This window comes from Magnolia sinica, chromosome 15, assembly GCF_029962835.1.
Source record: "Magnolia sinica isolate HGM2019 chromosome 15, MsV1, whole genome shotgun sequence".
NCBI classification, from domain to species: domain Eukaryota; kingdom Viridiplantae; phylum Streptophyta; class Magnoliopsida; order Magnoliales; family Magnoliaceae; genus Magnolia; species Magnolia sinica.
Genome location: NC_080587.1, coordinates 73571784 through 73591261, shown reverse-complemented (window position 1 = coordinate 73591261; position 19478 = coordinate 73571784). Strand labels below are relative to the sequence as shown.

The following is a 19478-nucleotide window of genomic DNA, read 5'->3' as shown; positions in this document are numbered from 1 at the left end:
GAGCCATGGAGGGCCATTGGACGGAGTGGATTATCAGACGTGGGCCCCACCTGTGAAAAACCGCAGGAAAACATCATTTAAAAAAAAAAAACAAAACATCACAGCAGCTGCTGCTGCTGTGTCAGAGAGGCAGCAGGCGCTGCCTGCACACCAACGCCCGGGCGGACAGGCAGCCACCCACGGCTCTAGCCATGGGCCCCACCTTGATGTTTATTTGTCATCCAATCCGTTCATGAGGTGGGCCACTCACAGAAGTGGGCCCCCTTAAAATTTCAGCTCTATACGGCACTCGGGTGGCCCACACCGTAGGAAACAGTGGGATTGAACCTCTACCTTTGAAACCCTTTTTGGGTCCACGGAAGTTTTGGATCAGGGTGAAATTTGTTTTCACCCTTCATCTAGGCCCACGTGGCCTTATCAACAGGTTGGATGGAGCGTAAACATTACGGTGGGCCCCACATGGAGCCCACAGTGATGTAAGTGTTTTATTGCCACCGTCCGGGCGGACGGTGGAGCCCGCTGTGATGTTTGTGTTGCGTGTTGGGTTCGTGTACGTGCGTGTGGGTGTGTACGTGTGTGTATATATATATATTTATATATATATTTATATATATATATATACACACACACACACACATATATATAATATTATATAATATTGTATGTATTGTATATATATATATATATATATATTATATACTATATTATATATAATATACTGGTGGTGGGAGGCCCATCTCAGTTTACTTGTGGCCCATGGTTGAGGCCCACTTTGATATATATGTAAGGCCCATGGGTCGAGGCCCATTTGATGTATTAGGGGCCCATGGGTTAAGGCCCATTAAGGTGTATTGGGACCTATGGGTTGAGGCTCATTTGATGTACATATGGGGCCCAATTGGTGTGGCCCATTTGATACACTTAAGGCCCATAAGATTAGGCCCATTTGATGCATTCTAGGCCCACGGATTATGGCCCATTGCAATGCACATAAGGCCCATTGGTGCGGCCCATTGATGTGGCTCACTTGATGAATATGAGGCCCATATGATACGGCCGATTTGATGTATTGAAGACCCAATGGGATATACCTAAGGTCCATTGCAATGTGCAATCCCAACATGATTTATGTAATGATGTTTGCGACGGGCTATACCTTGGGAGCAATGGCGGTTTGACGTCCCCATTGCAAGTATAGTGTTGGTTAAATGTCCGCATTATGACTTTTCCTAGGGCTCATACGTGTAATGTGTAGAGCCCATCTTCGTTATGAACATCATTCATCCCATATAACATGTTTAGTTCCATGATTCATGATCATATGCATCATACGTATGCTTGACATGAGAAATGACTGATCATAGCATATGCCTTCGGGCAGATTGTTTAGGGGCTCCCGTACAGGGGGTGTTGCCCTAAATGAGCGCACGATACGCGCAGGATTGCTGTATGACTGGATAGTGTGATTCATGCATTCGCATTGTGTGATATGGTTACTGTACGCCCTAACGACATCAGGGCCGTAGCCTCCACAGACGTATCGTGGTTGACAGGATTGGATACCGGAAATACTGTTTTACATGAGATGCTATAGATATCCCTGGGTGAAAGTCCCTAAACCCTTATGGTACCAAGAGGTTGCTCCAACGTCTAGACCGAGTGGGTGCATGAGCGCCGAGTGCCGATTACCAAACGGTTGTGCTTTCCACTGTGTCGTGGTCGGTTGGAAGGGGGTGCGGCCTTACCCGCCCGAGAGTAGGGGGCAATGCTAGGCTGAGTCTGACCAGCTCGAGGAATGGGTCCGCTATTGACGAGCCGAGCCCGATATTGGCAGGCGGATAGTGAGGTCTTTTTCACTCACCTTATTGCGCGCGATGGGGCGACAATCTGGCTTGGAGTGTACTAGACCCCGGTGATATTCCAGATTTTGAGCTGTATCGATATGTGGACTTAGATGAGGATTTGTATGCTTGAGTTGCATTTCGTATTGCATGGCCTTGGTATGGCCGATATCATTCTTTGCACCGCATGGCCTTGGTACGGCTAATGGTATTCTTGGCATTCATCAGCATGTTCCGCATTACTCTGATACTGCATAACTGCATTACCACCTTGAGCATACACTTTCACCACCCTCTAAGCTTTCTATAAGCTTATGCACGACCGTTGCGTGCAGGTGACGTTGGATCGCAGCAGCGCTGAGGCTTGGGCGCGTGGCAGATCATCTTGGAGTTTTTGTTCATCATCATTGTATTTCCCTTTATGCTCATTGTACTTGTAAAGTTTTTGATCATAGTGGAAATGTGATGGAGTTTTTGGTTGTTGTTTGTGGGTTATGCCTTTGGTTATGCTTATTACGAATCAAACTGATGTTGAAAATCCTCCTTGTAGCATCCCAGGATCGGAACCTGGCAAATGGGCGCTGGGAGCCGAGAATGGGGTTCTACGGAGGCTGTCGGCGCCGGATTCGGCGATCGGGAATTTTGTGAGCCCGGTTTCCGAGTTTGGGGCGTGACAATCAGAGTTCTGTTCTTGTTGCTGAACTTCGGTATCTGTGCGGATATGGCAAAATGTCTAGCGTCAGTATACATTTGAATACCTGCATATAGTTTCCCCAGTAAGAATCATCTCAGGGCATACGACTTGGGGACCAGAATATTCCCCAGTAAGAATCACTTCTGTAAATTGCTTTTAGCTGTCCAAATTTTTTTATATCATCAGAAAACTATAATATAAAAAGGAAAAATTATATCTACTATTCAGCTGACAGGGCACTGTCTTCCATTTCGAGAACAAAACCATATAATTATAGGTGCAAGATAAGAACTTACAAGATTCTCTATTCAAATTAGTTAACAAAAACTGCAGAATTATGATCAGATACATTGCAATTCATCTCAAGCAACGTATACTGAAATCTTTAAATAAGTTGCTTTTGGAAGTTGAAAAGCAAATTTTTTTTTTTTTAAAGACTGAAATAAATTACTTTTTCTTAAGAGATACTAATGTAAGTTTAATAACCAAACTAAATAAAAAGTAACTTATTGACTTACATAAGTTAAAAAAAAATAAATAAATAAAAAAATCCAGTTAGGCATCTTTTCAGAAACAACTGGGGCATCTAATGCATGATTGAAATTCTCTTCTTTTTTTTTTCTTTTTTTTTGTTGGTAAATCTGGGCTCATTGCTCTTGTTGGTCCCCACTTGGATGGATAGCATTCACAATATAGGAGCTACTCTGGCTTTCCTGGAGGACTTGGGTCTAGGTTTCATTTTATCCTTTGAATGTAAGGATGTGTAGGGGTGTCAGTTTTCCTAGAGGACTATGACTGAGCTTGATTCCTTGTCTGAAAATGATACGTGCCAGTATGAAGGAGTGTAGGAGCTATAATTGAATTTGAAAATAACATATGATTTGATGTTGGAAATCTAGGATTAGCCAGGAATAAATGGAAAAACAGTGATTTATAAAGTGATCTAAACGGTTGATATGGTTGGACCTGATTTAGAACACCAAATCTCCTAAATTGAAAAATCCTCCCTCTTCAAAGTATCTAGAAAACAGAGTTATTACAGAAAATGCACCAATGGTCCACATCTTTTTTTTTTTTTTTTTTTAAAGGCCAGAGTCCATGGGATATTTGGCGCATTGATCATCTACAGTGGTACTTGCCACCAGAGATCCTTCTTACATCCTGATGCTCATTTACTTTTAATGTAATTTTCCAAAGCACTTTGTAGTTGAGTTGTATATAAATGACTATAAAACATGAAGTTCAAGTGTTTAACTTGCAGCGTTTGGAGGTCGAAAAGCCCATTCACCCATTGATTGGATCCTTAACTATTCAAGTTGATCGGGGTGGTTTTTATCTTCCCATTTCCTGTGATTTCTCAGCTCTCTTTTCGCGATTAGACCAGCCAAGTTAAGTGAAGCAAATGACCTGCTAAGTTGACCCACATCAGTAACCATGGTAAACCAGCTTTGTTAGCAACGTTGGTTTCACCAAGAAACAATAACTGGACAGAAGTCATTGATACCAGTACCAAAGGATCCAGAAAATCATTATGCTCAGTTCTGTTGTAGCAAGATCATTCCTGCAAGCGACTACTAATACGAAAAATGCTTAGATTTGAGGCCAAGGTCCAAGCATGTGGAGCTTGAATTTTGTGTCTTGGTGTCAGCCATCTTCTTCCATCCACATTTATGGATGGTATCATCCACCATCCTGCAATAGATGTGATAGGCCCAAGCCCTGCCAAATAAAAAACAGTGTCTACCTGAAATTTTTTCAAGAGATGTTATCGTTGCTTTGGAGTTTGTGGAAACAACTTCAGTCATTCCACATATTTCAGTTAACACATTAACAAAACCAAGAACAGCGACTTTTCAAGCACTGTAGTAGCATTGAAAAAGACTTTATACAGAAACTTTCATTTTAGATGGATTCAAACATTCCATAAGAATTACCAAGACCATTGAGTACAAATGCAACAGCAACAGTTCTGCTTTGCTCAGACCTGTGATATTCTCTGTAATTTGGTCATTATATTCATTAGTTCCAATAAAAGAAAATTTCAAAATTCAGATGACTGCATCATCATGAAATCCACAAGCAAAACAGAATTTTTGGAATCAACACTAAATGTATGAAAATTACACAGTAACTGTTGAGAATGCAAAATCTCTCAGATATATATGCGATAGGTTGACTGCTATAAAATGTTTTTCCTTTCCCTATGTGAGATAGCAACCCATTGCTATAGTTTCTTGTTATGATATTTTTTTTCTTTCCATCTAAGCCAATGTTGTTGATCTGTTGAATGATTCCAAAGGGAATGAGAGAAAATGAGCATTTGTATGCACATATGGGTTTCCAGGGAAAACCAAGACCTAGATCTTCAGAATTTGATTCACAATTCAATCAAAGCAAAAATGTGGCTAAAGCACATTTTATCAAATGCAACAGATGGACTGTATGTTTATCAAATGCCATTTATGAATAACTACCATTCCATATTTATCAAATGCAACAGAAAATGTGAAGGCTACTCACAGGGACACATGCCAACACAGAATATATGTGAGAGAATAAAATCCCACCATGTATGTTCTCTGACCAAACAATAAAGCCAATCCACTAATTGGGTGGACCTCGCTTGTAATTTCAAGGTGAACTGCTGCTCAACATTTTTTAACTGTCCAGCTTCTCCATACATTAATGCGAACTAGTTTAGTGAGGCCAAGAAACATGCTTGGTGGGTCTATCTGGTGGATGGCCCTCACAAAGCAATACATGTGACATGCTGGCAAGTCTTATCCGGAAGCAACATATAAAAAAAGCTTCATCACTAAACCCATCATTTCAATAAGAAGTTGATCAGAAAATCACCTGAGCAGTTGCAGGAAGATTCTTCATCTGTAAAATTCCTCCCATAGTAAAAGCCAACGTGATAGTTTTTTCAAAATGTCTGAATTGAAGTTGCTTCATAATTCAGCTGTAGGTGAACTCCAAAATGCATAAGACGATAGAAATTTTACTAAGATAATTAGTGGTAACTAAACTAACAACAGTGTTTAAAACATGGCCATGTTAAAGCTGTAACGAGTCCCAAAAAATATTGATTGTACACCAAGGAAAACCAACCTCATTCTTGATAGATCCTTTCTTTCTTCTTCTTTTTTTTTTTCTTTTTTTTTTTTGTAGAATCTCAACTTTCACAAAATGACCTTCCTTATCAAGTCAAACAAGTGCTTTAACAGCTTTTGAATTTATGTTGAAATTCACACTAATAAGGGTACATTAAAAAATTGAATGGCTTGGAGGCCAGTTAATATGAAGTGAACTTTCCCACCGAATTCAGAATTGGCATAAATTCTAAAAATAAATAATAATAAAAATGATATGCTGAAGAACTTGGGAAGAAGCTAAGCGACAAATCAAATATCAACCATCATACTATTTGCTGAAGAAAATTTTAGCAGATCTTTAAAAGAATGAACTGGTTATACCAATCTGTGTCTTCCTTGAGTGCTGCTTTCATATAGCGATCTGATGCTGTACGTGCGGAAGGCAGGGAAGCCCTTTCCAATTCTTGTTGGACATCCTCATTGTTTGGGGTGGGTGCTGAGGGAAGAACTTTCAAAACTTTTCTAAGATTTGATAGAGATGCCAATATCGAGGCTCCTGCAACAGCTGAAGGATCTTTTGACCGGTTTTTTTTTTTTTCTTTTTTTTTCAAATCATAATATATTATAAAGTGGGAACCATGTACAGGATCTCTTGACCTTGTTTCAAGGTGAATTTCTTCAATAGGTGCACTCTGATTTCCTGTTATTCTAGCTGACGAAGGAGCAGCTGGAGTAGTTAAGTTCTCATTTGCGAGTTGCTGAAAAATCTGAAATTTTGTTTAGAAATCTGCAAAATCAATCACAAGTCACGTATACGGTATATCGTTGCCATGATTGGTATTTATTTGCAAACCAGGCAATACATCATAGTAGTGACAGATGGGTATGATAATCCATATCAGCAAAATCAATCATAAGTGGACATGTGTATACCAAATCCATGCTCTCCTCCTTTATGAGCAGCTTCAGAAACTAGTCCCATCAATCCACTGCTCCTACCTCCATATACCAAATCCACCTTCCTAGAAACCTACATAGAATGAGAGAAGATGAGAGAGAGTGAGGTGTTCATATTCCATATACATGAAAGAACATGTGTATACCAGCTCTTTTCCTAATTCAACAGCAGCATCTCTGTAGAAGTTTCTCTTCCCAGTACTCCTACCACAGAATACACAAACCCTCTTGAATCTAGATTTCAAGACAGGCTTTATCTTCATCTCTCCTTCTCCCATCTAAGTTACTTTGAAATTGCACATGTACCATATAAGTAACTCAAACTAAACTGTTGAAATTATGGATAAGATTTTGGAGGTCTCTTGAAACAAAAATGACCCTTGTTTCATTAGCAGCCCGTCAGATTAGTGGACATTACCATGCGCTAAAAAAAGGGTATGAATTGGATGAGTAATGGAAGCATATATATATTCGCATAGGCCTAACCATTCTATATTAGCATAGGACATTACCATTCTTTTTCTTTCAGTTTTTTGCTTAATCCTATATATATTAGCATAGGACATTACCATTCTTTTTCTTTCAGTTTTTTGCTTAATCCTATATATATTAGCATAGGACATTACCATTCTTTTTCTTTCAGTTTCTTAAAGGGATTCATATCCAGACTGACAACATATGCCAAATATCCAGTCAGGCGATCAACAATGCAAGCATAATGCCAGTCTGCAAAAGATGTTCCCCCTAGGAATTCCTCCAAACAGTTCCTAGATATTTCCCCATACTTCATATAACCCAATATTAAAGAGTTCTGGGAAGAAACATCTCTCGTGGGCATTTTATCGAACAGTATGCGTGCATCATTGATCTGACCACATTTTACATACACATCATGGAAGAATATCACCTCTCTTACCATGCTATATCCCAAATCTAAGTTTTGATGAGCTTCCCATCCAGAACAACACCTTCCTGCACATCACGACCGTCCCACTATGAAGCTCGATCCCAATTGGACAACAAACAGATCGTTGTCCCTCAAGCCAGTTATGAGTGTCCCTACTGTAAAAATCATTGATAGAATAACACTTTTTGCCTTTTATTTGTTTTCTCCATTGTTTTTACTGTTGAACTATGGTAGTATGAACATTGGAGGGAGGGGAAATCCCGCAACTACCCTCGGTGTTCATGCGCCCCTATCGGACTGTTGGTGGTTGCACGTGTAGAAAGTGGGTATGTATGGCATAGTAATAAATATAGTATCGGACGGGCACATGTTTTTGATATGACAAGATCTGGATTCTAATAAGTCAGAGAGCATGCATCCAGTAAGTGTCCATAATGTGATGCATGATGGGCTAGGCTATCACTGGCTTTTTTTATGAGACAGGATCCAGGATTCCGAAAGTTACATAGCTTGGAATAGTAAAGTATCTAGCATGCAGTGCATGAGTGCTAAGACTACCATGTGTTTTTTTTTGTGAGGCATAATCCGGAATTCTTGCAAATCACAAGGCTTAGGCTAGTTGAGTGTCTAGCAAATAAGGGTTGAGGAAAGAAGTAATGATGTTATGAATTAATAAGACCTATATATTGCATATTTATCTATTATATTGCATCCCTTTTTTCAGTGTATTTAAGTGTTAAAAAAAGTTTAATTAGATATGTTTTTGAGTTGCAAGAACATTTTAAAGTCAATGACAGATCTGTGTATAAAGTGTCAAATCAAAGCCCAAAAAATTGGATGGAAGAATTGAAGAATGGAAAATTTTAAGATTCAAAGCTCAAAGAATAATGAACAAAGCATTTGGAAGTGAAATATCAAAAGAATAACAAATGAATGTTGAACGATGCATGAAAATAATTGAAAATACAAAAAAAAAAAAAAAAAAGTCCTAAAAATTCAAGGCTAAAAAAATGATATCTTGAAACTACAGGGCTAGAAAAAGCAAATCAAGTTGATCAATTAATAGATCCGTCGATCAATCGATGAAAATGCCCAATTGATTGAAAATGGATGAATTTCACAGAAAACTCACTGGATAATTTTGTAACGCGTTGATCATTCAACATTTAACAATTTTTTGAATTCTGGTCGTTAGACGTTTTTTGAGATTATCGAACAACAACGTTCATTTTTGTGAACTTTTACCAAATTTAAAGATCGATTTGAATTTTCCTATTTAAAAGGCCTTCCCTGGACGTTCTAAAGCATATAGAGATGAAGGGAAGAGAGAGAGAGAGAGAGAGAGAGGCTCGAGGGTGGAGCAAATCTACATTAAATTCTACATTGAATTTCTCATTTTCTTAGTTTTAGATTTATATTTTCTATTTTTCAGATGCCTTTACTTAGCTACTCTCTTAGCTAAAGCTAAGGGGTGAAGTTTTTTTTAATTAATTATAGATGTTCTAGTTTATGAATTTAAATACATTAGTTTAAGTGATGAATTTTGATTGATTATATTTGAATAAAATCTTTTATTTTAGTTAATCCTTTGATCCATTGTCGACTTCGGTCACATTGAATGCTTATAATTATATGAGATTTATTAGCTTGGCATTAGGGAAAGTGTTGATCCGTAAAATCAATCAATTTATGTAGACCACGGGCACAGTAGATGCCTTAGATTCCCCGCGATCATTTATTTTGTTCTTTATGAGAGAACAAATCAATTTGCATTCATATATCTTATATCGGTGAACTAATTATGCTTTAACTGTTTTTATCTTCCAATTGAAGAGAATCTTCATTTGACTTCAATTGCGATATACAACTGAATTGATGAACTAGACATTATGAATTGATTAGAAGTGGAATCTTGGATCCTTCGTTGTGTTTAATTATTGTTTTTTTACTTCGCTTTTATTCGATGGATTAAATCTAGTTGTGGTTGAGAATCGTTGTTTATACAGTCCCCGCGGATCGACCGCGGACTTCTGAGTTTATACCACATGCAACCTTGCACTTGGGGTTGGCGAACATGGATGCCACTCGCATCAGGTACACCTCCACTCGTTTCCTTTGGCGCAGAACCTCCAGGGTATGAATAATTTACTTCCCTCAAATTTTTTTGTTTGTTATGCAATGCCTTTTCCAAGGTTAATAGAACAACCTATTCGATTGACATAAATGCTTCGGGAGTCGCCATTAGCAAGAATAAAGCTTGAGAATCTACAATTGGCTAGTGTTCATAAAATCACATAGAGAGCAAGGAATTTAAGGAATCATTGCCTCAAGTGATTCTTAGATAGATTTGCATCGTATATTATGGGTAAAGGCCTCGGTTATAGAAAATGAAGGAGTTAGGCACCATTTTTTGCCTGTGTAAATCACCATCTCTAATTTGCCAGGTCATACGTCTTTAAAGGAGATTTGGAGAACTTGCAACGAGATATAAGAATTAACAATAACATGAGCCTATAAGTCTTAAGTGAATAGGAAAATTATTGAAATAAAATGAAATAAACCAAGGTAAAAATGCACAAAGTAAAAAACAAAAAACAAACCATACTAAATTATCAGTTACTCATTTAAATTATATTTTTCTAAAACAAAAGATCCTCCGAAGAGTCAAATGTGGAGTATACTGTATGCGATGTCAAAGTAGAGCCTATTAATATAAGTGTGTGAAAACAAGAAGAGAAAAAGTAAAAAAAAGAAATAAGGAAAACAAAGCTCTTAGACTTGTATGGAATATGCGGGAGGGAATATAGGGGTTTGCAAAGGAAATGGCTTTGGTTTCTCAAATAGAAGAGGTAGAGGAATGAAAGTAACTTAGGATTGGCCTCTAAAAGTGAGATTGGTATAAAGGTTCAGAGGGTTAGGAAGCTTGCAGAAATTTTGTAAAGCTTTCTGACTCTTTCTGCTTTCTGCTTCCTTCCTTTCCTTTACTATATCTCTTGTATTCTCACTCTTCGTCTCTGGAGCTGAACTCACTCTCCTCCCTCCCTCTTTCTTTATTTCTTTATTTGTTTTTTTATTGCAGGGCTCTGGCCTGACCTATAATCTGGACTGATCCAATCCGTCAATGGTCTTTGTGTTGTGCCTTTAGTTATCCATGCAACCCTGTTGGGGCCGAATTGAAGTTGAAAGCTAAAAGCTAGCCTTGTTTTAATAATGGGGTGTCTATAGGCAACGAATTATGCTGAAAGAACAAGTCCTTGAGTTTGTAGACTCGAGTCTATTATCATAGGGGACAAATAACTCATTCGGAAAGATTAACCTCATCTCCTTTCACTAATCACCTAAATGAAGCGCAATATTCATGGGCAAGAGGGCTCTGTATCTTTGATCTCAATCTCTAATCTGTCTATCTCAATGAAGGGGATACCAACAATTCAATCAACCCTTGAGTTAGACAAACTCTGGCACACCCGCGTATCCTACTCACACACGTGAACCAAATATAGTCCCTCGATCACACAAGTGATCTAATTATATTTATTTGTAGTGTAATTGACTTTTTTTTTTTCTATATTTAGATTTATTAGATCATGAGTAGTCCACCAACCACTTTTTTTTTTTTTTTCTTCTTGCTCACTTGGGCTTACTATACTAGGTTCGTGTTAGGCTTGGCTTCGGTCTTATAGTGTTAGGTTAGGCCTTACATAACTAGGCTTGGCCCAGTGCCTCCACAACAATCAGCAAATACATATTATTTTCATCAATTGGATTCCCACACATTTGAATTAAGCAATTCAATAGTCTAGATTGTGGATGTGTTGGGGCATCATGGACAACATGCCCTTAAATCTCCTAAATTGGAGAATCCCAAGCCCTTGTAGGCGCGGTTATGGATGGATCACATGAACTTGAATTTGACTAACTACCACACCCCTATACATGATGGCCCAACAATAAGTGAATCGTGAGACGTCAATCTCGCGGGTGGAAGAATCTTGGCCCATCACTTGGCAGCAACAAATAGCCATTGCTCCTTCATGTTGGATTAGAATTGGAAGAACATCATCATCTCTACATTGTGTGAACCTTGAATTCACAAAGTGTAATGGCTCTTAAATCCACTAGAAATAAAGAAGAATTCATAATATTTTATTGATGTCTCTCTAAAACAAAATTACAATGCTTTGAATAACAAAATACAACTCTTAATTCAGGGCCCTCATTTCAATTAAGCTGAAAATTTGATCCAAACTAGTAAAACTTACTAGAAAAAAAAGTTATAATAAAATTATCAAGGATGATCCTTAGCATGATTAGAAGCAATTCTTAAGAAGACAACATATACTAAAACGAAAGAGATACATCCAACCTACATGGTTAGTTAATATATGATTTTAAATTGGAAGGCAACGTGTTCTCGTAAAACAAAGTTCTTACCTAGGTCAATTGGGTGTGTGGTAGTAAAAAATTATAACTTTGTGTGTCCTGTAACAATATTTGGATAAAAAGTTATGGTCAATTTACGGTCCACACTTTAAATTACAAATTCTCTCTATCTAGAATGAATTTCTTTAATTTAGATGCCTAGGACAATTATAGCTAGCATATAGGGTTTAGATCCGAAAGACTATATCCAATTCCATTTGGGCTTCTTTCGGTCTACTCGTGCCAAGAATAGGTAAACTCTACTCGACTCGAACCACTAGCTTGACTTGAACTCGACTCGAAAGTTTTGACAAACAAGCTAAGCTTCAATATTCAGCTCGAGGGCGAGCTCGAGCTCGAGTATAGCATGGACTAGTCAAGCCGAGCTTGGCCCACCTCAACTCGACTTAGCTCGGCTCGATGTACAGCCCTAACTAGGCTAGTCTAGCTTGGGCCCGGTCCACCATTGATGGGTTTGGGCCGTCCTAGTTCTAGGCCCACTATGTAATTAGCCCAAATGTGGGTTTGTATGATTGTAAAAGCCCGGTTAGCATCTGCGGTCCACATGAGCTCAATGGACGGTTTATCTGGCTGATGGGCACTCGGCCTGAATTTAGTTATAGTTCACAGGCGATATTTGTGGCCCACGAGAAGTTTTGAATGGTTAATCTCCACAGTTCCCTGTAGTGTGGTCCACATGAGATTTGGATCTGCTTCATTTTTGGTATTATATTCTAAAATGGGCCATAAAAACGGATGGACGGCGTGGATATACTACACATGCATCAAGGTGGGCTCCACGGTCAGGGCCGCACCATGTTGGGTGAGCCGTGGCGCACCTAATCTGCTCCCCGTCACACTTTCCTCACATCCAAACGTCAGTCGCGATTGACAATCCAGGGCGTATCGCCAGCCACTGTGGCCATATGCTGAGTAATACGATGATCTGAACCGTCCATATTATGACCTCAGTAATGATAGGGTAAAAAAATATAAATTCAACTAAATATGATTCTGACCATCAACAAATAAATATGAGCATAGCCAAATCAAAATATAATTTTCAACGGTTAATAATTAAAATAAAAATATCAACCGTTGCAATTATCAATGAAGGTTCATCATGCGTCCATAGCTTATATGTGAGGCAGAAGATAACATCGACTTTCAAATCACGGGACCATCTAATCACGTGGATCGAATATGGTGAGACACATCGAGCATCATCGTCCTTCGCGACAGACCGAAAGCATCTCCATTTTAGGGTTTCCGTACAGGTAGCGGATTAGGTGTTACCCGACTAACATCAAAGGGTTACCCTTAACGTGGGACCTACCTTGATAATATATCGTATATCCATGCCGTCCATCCTCTTTTAAAGAATATTTTAGCTAGTTTTCCGAAAATTCAAAAAGATCAAAATATCAGTTGTACCACAAGCCAGGAAAAAGTGGTGATTGAACGGCCACCATTAAAAACCATCCAGGGCCCACCTTAAACACATATATAATTTTAATTTTCAATCCAACCCGTTGATAATATCAAACAGACCTGGATAATGAAATAATTCCAGGACGAGATTGATCCAAAACCTTCTTCGCCTTAAAAAAGTTTTTAATCGTCATTCGTCACTTTTTCCATAGGTGTGGTCCACCGCATATTTGGATCTGAGTTTTGTGATAACCCCTAAAATAAACTGGGAAAGAGGATAGACGGCGTAGATATACATAAAATTCATCAACGTGGGCCCCACACGGTAAGCGTAACAGCCACTAATCTGCTGTCCGGGTAACACCTAATCCGCTCCCTCCTATATAATGCTCTCATCTTCACGTTAGGGTTTTCTCCAGCCCCCGCCCTCTTGCGTCTTTCGTCCCAAAACCCTAATCTCCTCCATGACGACCCGCTTCAAGAAGAACCGCAAGAAGCGCGGCCATGTCAGTGCCGGCCATGGTCGTATCGGCAAGCACCGCAAGCATCCAGGAGGTCGTGGAAACGCTGGTGGCATGCACCACCATCGGATCCTCTTCGACAAGTACCATCCGGGGTATTTTGGGAAGGTCGGGATGCGGTACTTCCACAAGCTCCGCAACAAGTTCTACCGTCCGATCTTGAATATCGACCGCCTCTGGTCCCTCATCCCTGAAGACGTCAAGGAGAAGGCGAAATGTGCACCGTCGGATCAAGCTCCCGTGATCGACCTCACGCAGTTCGGGTATTTCAAGCTTCTCGGTAAGGGGATGCTGCCGGAGGGGCGGCCTCTCGTCGTGAAGGCGAAGCTAGTGTCGAAGACCGCGGAGAAGAAGATCAAGGAGGCTGGCGGGGCCGTCGTGCTCACCGCGTGATCGGTGGGGCCCACTCGTTGAATGGTAGTTTTTGATTTCAGAGCTTTTATTTTCAATCATTTTTACTGGATATGGATATTTTGGGATATTTTGAGTGTTTGGTATTTTGCTTCTATTAATGTTAGAGATATTATTCGATGAGTTGGATTTTCTTTCTAGTTTGCTGTTTTGGAAGAATTTCGATCCGGTATTTTTTATTTTTAAAGGGGGCTGATCCAGATTTTTTCTGAGCAAGACGTGATCTGAACCGTTGATTCGGTGGTCATGATTTCGTATGTTTTCTGATGACAAGGTTAGATCGTAGGGACAACGTGAGTTTCTGGCCTGTCTTATGAATGAAAGGTCCAGATCTCGGCTAAGCATGGTCTTACACAGCCATTTATTGCTTTGTACGCACTGGATCAACCCGCTCTCTGGCTAGATGGTTTTTTGTATGAGATAAGATGGTGGGACCATACAGGTGGGCCCCACCACGGACGTGGCCTGATCCAAAACATTGGTGCAGTTGGATGATCATAAATTTTGATTCATCACCATCAATAACGGGGCCGGCAGACGAAATAGGTGGGTCACAAATTCCCTACAACTGTTGTAATGAGCCGGGCATGATCAAGAGTCAACTGGGCCACACACCACATGGAAAAGTAAGGATTGTGTTGATGACCCCTGTCGTTGAAACCATCTTGGGTTGCCACTGATATTGAATCAATGGTTTGCGTCCTCATCCCACCAATTCCCTATGGTGTGGCCCACTTGAGTCTTGAATCTGCCTTATTTTTTTCCCCGAGTCTTAACATAATCCGGTGAAAATGATGGATGGAGTATGTGTCACACACATCATGGTCAGCCTGATGCATCCAGGACCACAAATGGGTGATAAAAGGTTGCATCTGGGCCACACAAGCCCTTCTTCATCAAATCCTGTTATTTTTTTACTATGATTTTTTAGTAGAAATCCATTAAGATAATGGATGCTATGTAGGTGCACTAACTTTAAAATCATGCTGATCGGCAATCAGGTTTGGCGATAGCAAACAAATGTATGGCTGAACAAAACTCTGATGAGATTCATGAAATTTTCTAAACTTTCAACTTTTTTATAACATCTCGGCCCACCTTACGAGGGGACCAACTTAATTTTTTTTGGGTGATCACATCTTAAGATATGACCGACTCCATTCATGAGACGTGGATGTTTTTCATTCTGTTTTTTTTTTTTCCTTTTACATTTTTTGCTTTCCTATCTCCTGGCCCCCCCCCCCCAAAAAAAATCAGATGTATGTGAGAGATTCTGGGGAATTCATTTCTTGGGTTTTAGATTTTCTTGGGAAATGTTAATTGGCCTAGTCATCCCTGAAGAATGTTTAAATTTTGTTTGGTTGATATATAGGGTTTTCCGTGGAGACCTAGGAATGGTGACTTAAGGAACAACTAAAGCTCACAATGGAATTCCCTGAAATGTAAAAACTAGGCTACAACTTGGGTTCAGGTTAGGATGGTCTAGGGGTGGAAAACACCGACCTGATTTGATAATGGGTTGGGTTTGGAAATCATATGCATTTGGGAATAAAATCATATGCATTTGGATTGGGAATAAAATCTTATGTATTTGGATTGGGTTAGGTCCGGTTAGGAATGAAATTATATGCATTTGGGTTGGTTTGGGTCAGGTTACAATTAAGTATAGAGGAATTCGGGTTAGAATTTGAGTCTGTTCTAGAAGCGGTTTGTGTTCCCTTGAGGTGGTGTTTGGCTCAGGTTGACCCTTAACCCGAAGCTGGAATTGCCTTAATAAAAAACAACCAAAAAGCGTGAACTAAACTTCTTCTTCTTCTTCTTTTTTTTTTTTTTTCTTTCAAGCCAGTGAATTTACTAGGCCTAGAAATGTAAAAGCTAGCAACCAAACACCCCCCTTGGAGAAAAATGCGTATCATATCTCGTAAGTTGATACTTCAGCAGAATGAAACTTGATATGAAGGCACTTTGTTTGTCCCTTGCATGAAATTGATAAACTAAAATTTAGACTGATTGACTCGTGAAACCCATTATCGGAAGGTCATTCCTCTGTGCGAAACCCCTTGGCTCCACTGAGCCTTTCTTCATTGGGAACACCACTTCCTTGATCTCTCCTGCCTTCAAGAAAACCTGGAAGATGGGAGATTCATTCCAGCTGAATGAGTCAAGTTGGTTTTCAGAGCTTGAAAAAATTTTGAGTCAAGTTCGAGCTTGCATGAGCTCAACTCGGCTCGGCTTGAACCCCTAGTCGAATCGGATCGGCTTGGTGACTTGGTCATTTTGATCTAATGCCTCAACAAAGTGTTGTTTCTTGGACTGCACTCATATCAGGGTATTCTCAAAATGGGTATTAGAGGGAAGATTGAAAAAACAAATCTCCACAAAAAAAAACTTTACATTGTAGTACTGCTCTCATATCTTGATCTTGATGCTGCTCGTGAGTGTTAAATGCTTGTAAATTGCTCTTATTGATTTGCATTCAAAGTGTGGGAGATTGAAGATGCAATTTATTGAGAAAATGTTGCACATGCTAGAACTCCGCTCGAGCCGAGCCAAGCTTGCCAGTTAGGCTCAAGGATTGAGCCGAGTTTGAGCTGGGGTTGGCTGTTAGCGAGCCGAGCTGAGCCAAGCTCAGCTTGGTTTGACTCGTGTACAGCTCTAGTCTCTGGTCGTCTTCTTGGAGTTCGGAGCTTGATATGTTCCTCTTCGTGTCTGTCAGGTGTTGTTTTTGCCGTCCTACAAAAACTGACTGCTACCTTCTGGGCTATATTCTAGACTGGACATGTAGTCCATGAACCATTGATCTCCGTTGCTGTTGCTGTTGCCATCCTTTCATTCTGTGGGGACCACGCCTTTTCCATGAGGGGGCCTCTAAAATGACAGACCCACCGGATCTGATCTTTCCTTCCAACTCTTGCCAGTGATCCCTTTGAATCCGTTCCTTCTCCCATTCTTCTAGCTGGGAGTGATCCAACTCCTGCTTATGATTGAGGTTAGGTTCCCTTTACTGGTTTCTTCTCCTCCCTCTTAGGGAGCGTTTAGATCCGAAGTTACTTAAAGCTACTTATGCCTTAAGTAGCTCATCTTGATTTTTTACTTATTAATCTGTAGTGATTAAATAACTTTAAGTAAAAAAGTTACTTATTACTGATCTTAAACCAAACCTAATTATCTGAAATAAGTTACTTATCTACTGCTGTAAGTAGAAAAAGTAACTTATTCGGTGGTATCCAAACTGGCCCTTAGTTTCTCTGCATGATCTGTCTGCATGGAAGTCAGATGCATCACTGTAGTAAGATGATACGAAGCGCTCTGTAATCTTCTCCTTGCGACAGCTTTGTCCTTGTCTTCGAGTGCCAGCCATATTCTAATTAGGATTGTTGACCAAAAAGTTTCTCAAAACTGTAGTTGAGAGTAAATGACTTAATGGTACATATGTGATATTTAATAAAATAACTGTAATAAGCCCATTGAAATATATACTTTAGCAAAAAAAAAAAAAGGTGAGAAAATGTCAAGCCTCATGCAGGCCCACTAAGTTCAAGCTAATATTTGTGTTTTTCCTTCATCCAGGTTTGTTTAACCTTATGAATAAGCTGTTTAATGGTAAATAAACATTCTGGTTGGCCCTTAGAAGGTTTCAACTATTGGCAACATTATCCCCAATACTTTGTAAGTTGTTGGCTAGACATAAACTAGCAATGCAACTAGTTCATATTGAGGGTTTGAGTTTTAAGTTTTTTTTTTTTTTTTTTTTGATCGGACTCTTAGTAAACAACAGTAGAGCTACTTACATATTTATCATTGTGATAAGATCAAGTCATTATAATTCATCTCTTTTCTCCTAACGACAATACAAAACTGTGTGAGTATGAACGGAGTCTCTAGTCTTGAAAATTGTGAGTTTCATTAATGATAGCTTATGTACGAGATCAAACGGTGTAAAGGGAAGTGGATGTTGAAATTTACCATACTCAGGGATTTCAGTTGTCGATTCGAAGCCAATTACACCCAGTAACCAACTTTGAATCGTCAGCCGATAACCTCGGAAGCTCAGAGGAGGAAATTCCAACATTGACTCTCCCCTACACCGTTTGAACTCATAACTAATACTGATCTGCAAAATTACTGAGTCCCTGTTTGGTGGTAACTTAAAAATGAACTGGGGTGTAATCCAAGTTGAAGAAGCATGGAGAGAGGAAGGTAAAGAGAAGGAGAGAGAGAGACAGTATTCTTCAATAGTGGACCACCCACAGCTACTTTTTCCAATATTGCCGGATACTTGAGTTTTAGATCTACCTAGTTTTTGAGGTGACATTCCTAGCATGAGCTAGCAGACATTTTGGGAAAAAATTGGTTAATGGGTCATTATCAATTACAATTCATCCCAGACTAGATGGTCTAGTCTAGAGGGAAACAGCCAGGATCACCAGCTAAGGCCCCTAAATGACCGCGCAATGATAAAGAAGGTAGGGGTGAAGAGTCAGCAACCATCCTTGAAAGAATGTGTAATAGCTCTCACTGATCGAGCACTCTTGTGGCTAAGCAATCTGCTGAAGCTAGATTTTATATGGATACATTTTATTCCTTTGATTCTTGCTCGAGCAGGATGATGAAAAATTAATATTATGTTCGGTTCCTTCGGGGGATGAATCCATAAGAATTCACCTATCCCAATAACAAAGAAACCTGATTTTTTTATTTTTAATTTTTAATTTTTTGAGAATTAACTATATTATATTGAAAAGGGGAAATGAAATACAGCTAAAAGAAAAGGAAAAAGAAACAAAAAAAACGGAGACGGAGCAACGAAAACTAAGGCTAAAAACAGGGAGGCTACGCTAAGAATTCACCCATCCCAAAAACAAAGAAACCTGATTTGAATGATCCTGTATTAAGAGCTAAATAGGCTAAAGGACCGGGGAATAATTATTACGAAGAACTCAGGGGAGTCCATCATTCAATCAACAGATTTGATCTTATTGAGAAATCAATGTCTTATTCTATGGATTGGAGGGTACAATAGCTTGACAGTATCATCCCTAAAGATCTCAGTCCGGGAAGGCATCCAACAAGGATTCTGGTGTGGTGCTTATGCTGGCCAAATATAGAGGAAGAGGAGAGGTTACTTTTGTATATAAGATTTAAGTTGATCCAAGTTTTTTACAAGTGAAATCTGAACTGTCAGATGGTCAACAACTA

At 39.4% G+C, this 19478-nt stretch overlaps 1 protein-coding gene and 1 long non-coding RNA gene across 2 annotated transcripts; one reads left to right on the top strand and one right to left on the bottom strand.

The window, feature by feature from the left end:
- Positions 1–3959: 3959 nt before the first annotated feature.
- LOC131227409 (uncharacterized) lies at positions 3960–5423 on the bottom strand. Its single transcript, XR_009162248.1, has 2 exons — positions 4470–5423; positions 3960–4254 (listed from the first exon to the last, which is right to left on the bottom strand). It is a non-coding gene; the product is annotated as an uncharacterized LOC131227409 (long non-coding RNA).
- An 8320-nt stretch (positions 5424–13743) lies between these two features.
- Positions 13744–14402, top strand: LOC131227375 (large ribosomal subunit protein uL15x-like). Its single transcript, XM_058223163.1, has one exon. The coding sequence runs from the start codon at positions 13812–13814 to the stop codon at positions 14259–14261; it is 450 nt and encodes a 149-aa protein (XP_058079146.1). The 5' UTR covers positions 13744–13811; the 3' UTR covers positions 14262–14402.
- Positions 14403–19478: the final 5076 nt, after the last annotated feature.